Raw genomic sequence first — 1,980 nt, forward strand, 5'->3', positions numbered from 1 at the left:
TACAAGAAAATAAAGAACATAATCTAAAACATTAAATAATATTGCAACAGTAAATAATTTACATAAATAAAAAAAAAAGGTAATTCATAGTGTTACCTTCACCAATAGTGCTCGAATTCTTGAATAGTATATGTATACTTTAAAACAATATCAAACAAATCATTAAAACCTTCCTTTGCTCTAAGTCCTCTGATATTTTTCTTTGCATTCTCCCCAATATGCCACGTACATAATCGATGTCGGGAATTTGGGAAGACAACCTTAATTTCTTTGGCCATTGCTTGAGCTTGGTCAGTCATTATTGTCACAGGTGTTTGCCACCCTTGGCTTTCAAAAAAGTATTGAACAACCACTCAAACAACTCCCATTTTTCATTGATCAAGAAGCCGATACCAAACATGACATTATTGTTATGATGATTCATGCCAACAAAAGTTCCACAAATCATACCATATTTGTTTGTACGGTACGTTGTATCATGGACTAATAAGTCTCCAAAAGCATCACAATCTACCTTCATTCTATTATCACAAAAGAAGAAAGATTGCAAATGACCTTTTTCATCAACATCAAAGTCATACTCACTGGTTTTCCTCTCCTTAAAATAGCTAAGCAACCGCTTTGCATCACAGCCATCAAACTTCATTTTCTTATGTTCAGATAAAGCACCATACGCATCCCTACAGAGAAATGAAAGATTTGCCTCTCCACCAGCTTGATGCTTTAAAACACGCACTGCATCAGCAACAAGTATACTACTCTCAATCAAGGTACTAAGCATCACAACTTGTTCATTAGTAACCTGTATACAAAAAACACATTGCTTGAAACAAAAAACATCATGTATTTAGAAAATAACATATGATGCGTATTAAAGAACATCTTTTAAAAATAGTGTATAGTAATGTTCAATAATTTTAAAAATGTACCATTACCTTCCTATGAAACCTAATCAAATGTCTCTTTGAAACAGGAACCCTACTATGATTATGATCCATAGTGTGATTGACCACGACATACAAACCAGAATCCTTATCAACATCAAATTGTATATGAGCCTTGCAACCTGTGCGAAAATTCCTCTTTTGGTAAACTTTTGGTTGTTCACCAGGCTTCTTCTCTTGCTTAAAGCCAGCAAAAGAACACACCAAACAACATTGCCTAGGTGTAACTTTGTCTTCTCTACGATTCAACCTATCTTTACGTATACCAAAACCATGTTTAAATGCATAACTATTATACAAATCATAAGCCTCTTCATCAGACTTTACTTTTCTAGTTAAATAATTCTGATTCAGTTGCCTCGGTAAAACCTGAAATAGTAAATCAAAATACATATATATTAAGATGATGTTCTTATATAGCAACATGATGTTCTCTTTTATATATATTATGTTCTTCAATATATTTGTAATGTTCTTTATTAAATGCACATTGATAACGGCACATTGATTTCAGAAAAATACAAAACAGAGTAAAACAAAGTACATACGTATATATATTTAACAACTGTACATGCCATTTTTAGACAAGTACATGCCGTTTTCAGAAAAGTACATTCCATTTTCAGAAAAGTACATACAGAGTACTACAAAGTACATATATAATTAACAATTGCACATGCGTTTATTATATAAAATCAACATTGATTTCAGCAACAATAACATATAATAAGAAAAATAAAAGAACATATCACTATTGAAAGTGTTGCTATACGTTACCCAAAGTGTTACTAAAAGACCGTAGGGAACGTGGGCAGAAGTATCACCCTATAAAGTGTTACCTATTGTCTATAATAACACTTTTACCACTTTACGTAATATTTTTTGGATGTTATCTAAGGTTAGTTTTGTACTAGTGTACAGGTGCCCTTGTTGAATCCAGTCTTCGAGTTGTAACTCTCCCAAGGGACATAAAAACACCAGAAACATTTGGCGTCGTCTGTGGGGAGAGTACCTCAAAGATGGCTTCACAAGATCT

General features: G+C 32.8%; 1 protein-coding gene across 1 annotated transcript; it reads right to left on the bottom strand.

Annotated features, from left to right (window-relative positions):
- Positions 1 to 304: 304 nt before the first annotated feature.
- On the bottom strand, positions 305 to 1,522 carry LOC145577982 (protein FAR1-RELATED SEQUENCE 5-like). The gene is made up of 3 exons (XM_081635393.1): positions 1,493 to 1,522; positions 936 to 1,313; positions 305 to 802 (listed from the first exon to the last, which is right to left on the bottom strand). Exons 1-3 carry the CDS (start codon positions 1,520 to 1,522, stop codon positions 305 to 307), a joined length of 906 nt encoding a protein of 301 aa, XP_081491519.1.
- Between the last annotated feature and the right edge of the window lie 458 nt (positions 1,523 to 1,980).

This window comes from Chenopodium album, chromosome 14, assembly GCF_948465745.1.
Source record: "Chenopodium album chromosome 14, dcCheAlbu1.1, whole genome shotgun sequence".
In the NCBI taxonomy this organism is placed as follows: Eukaryota; Viridiplantae; Streptophyta; class Magnoliopsida; order Caryophyllales; family Amaranthaceae; genus Chenopodium; species Chenopodium album.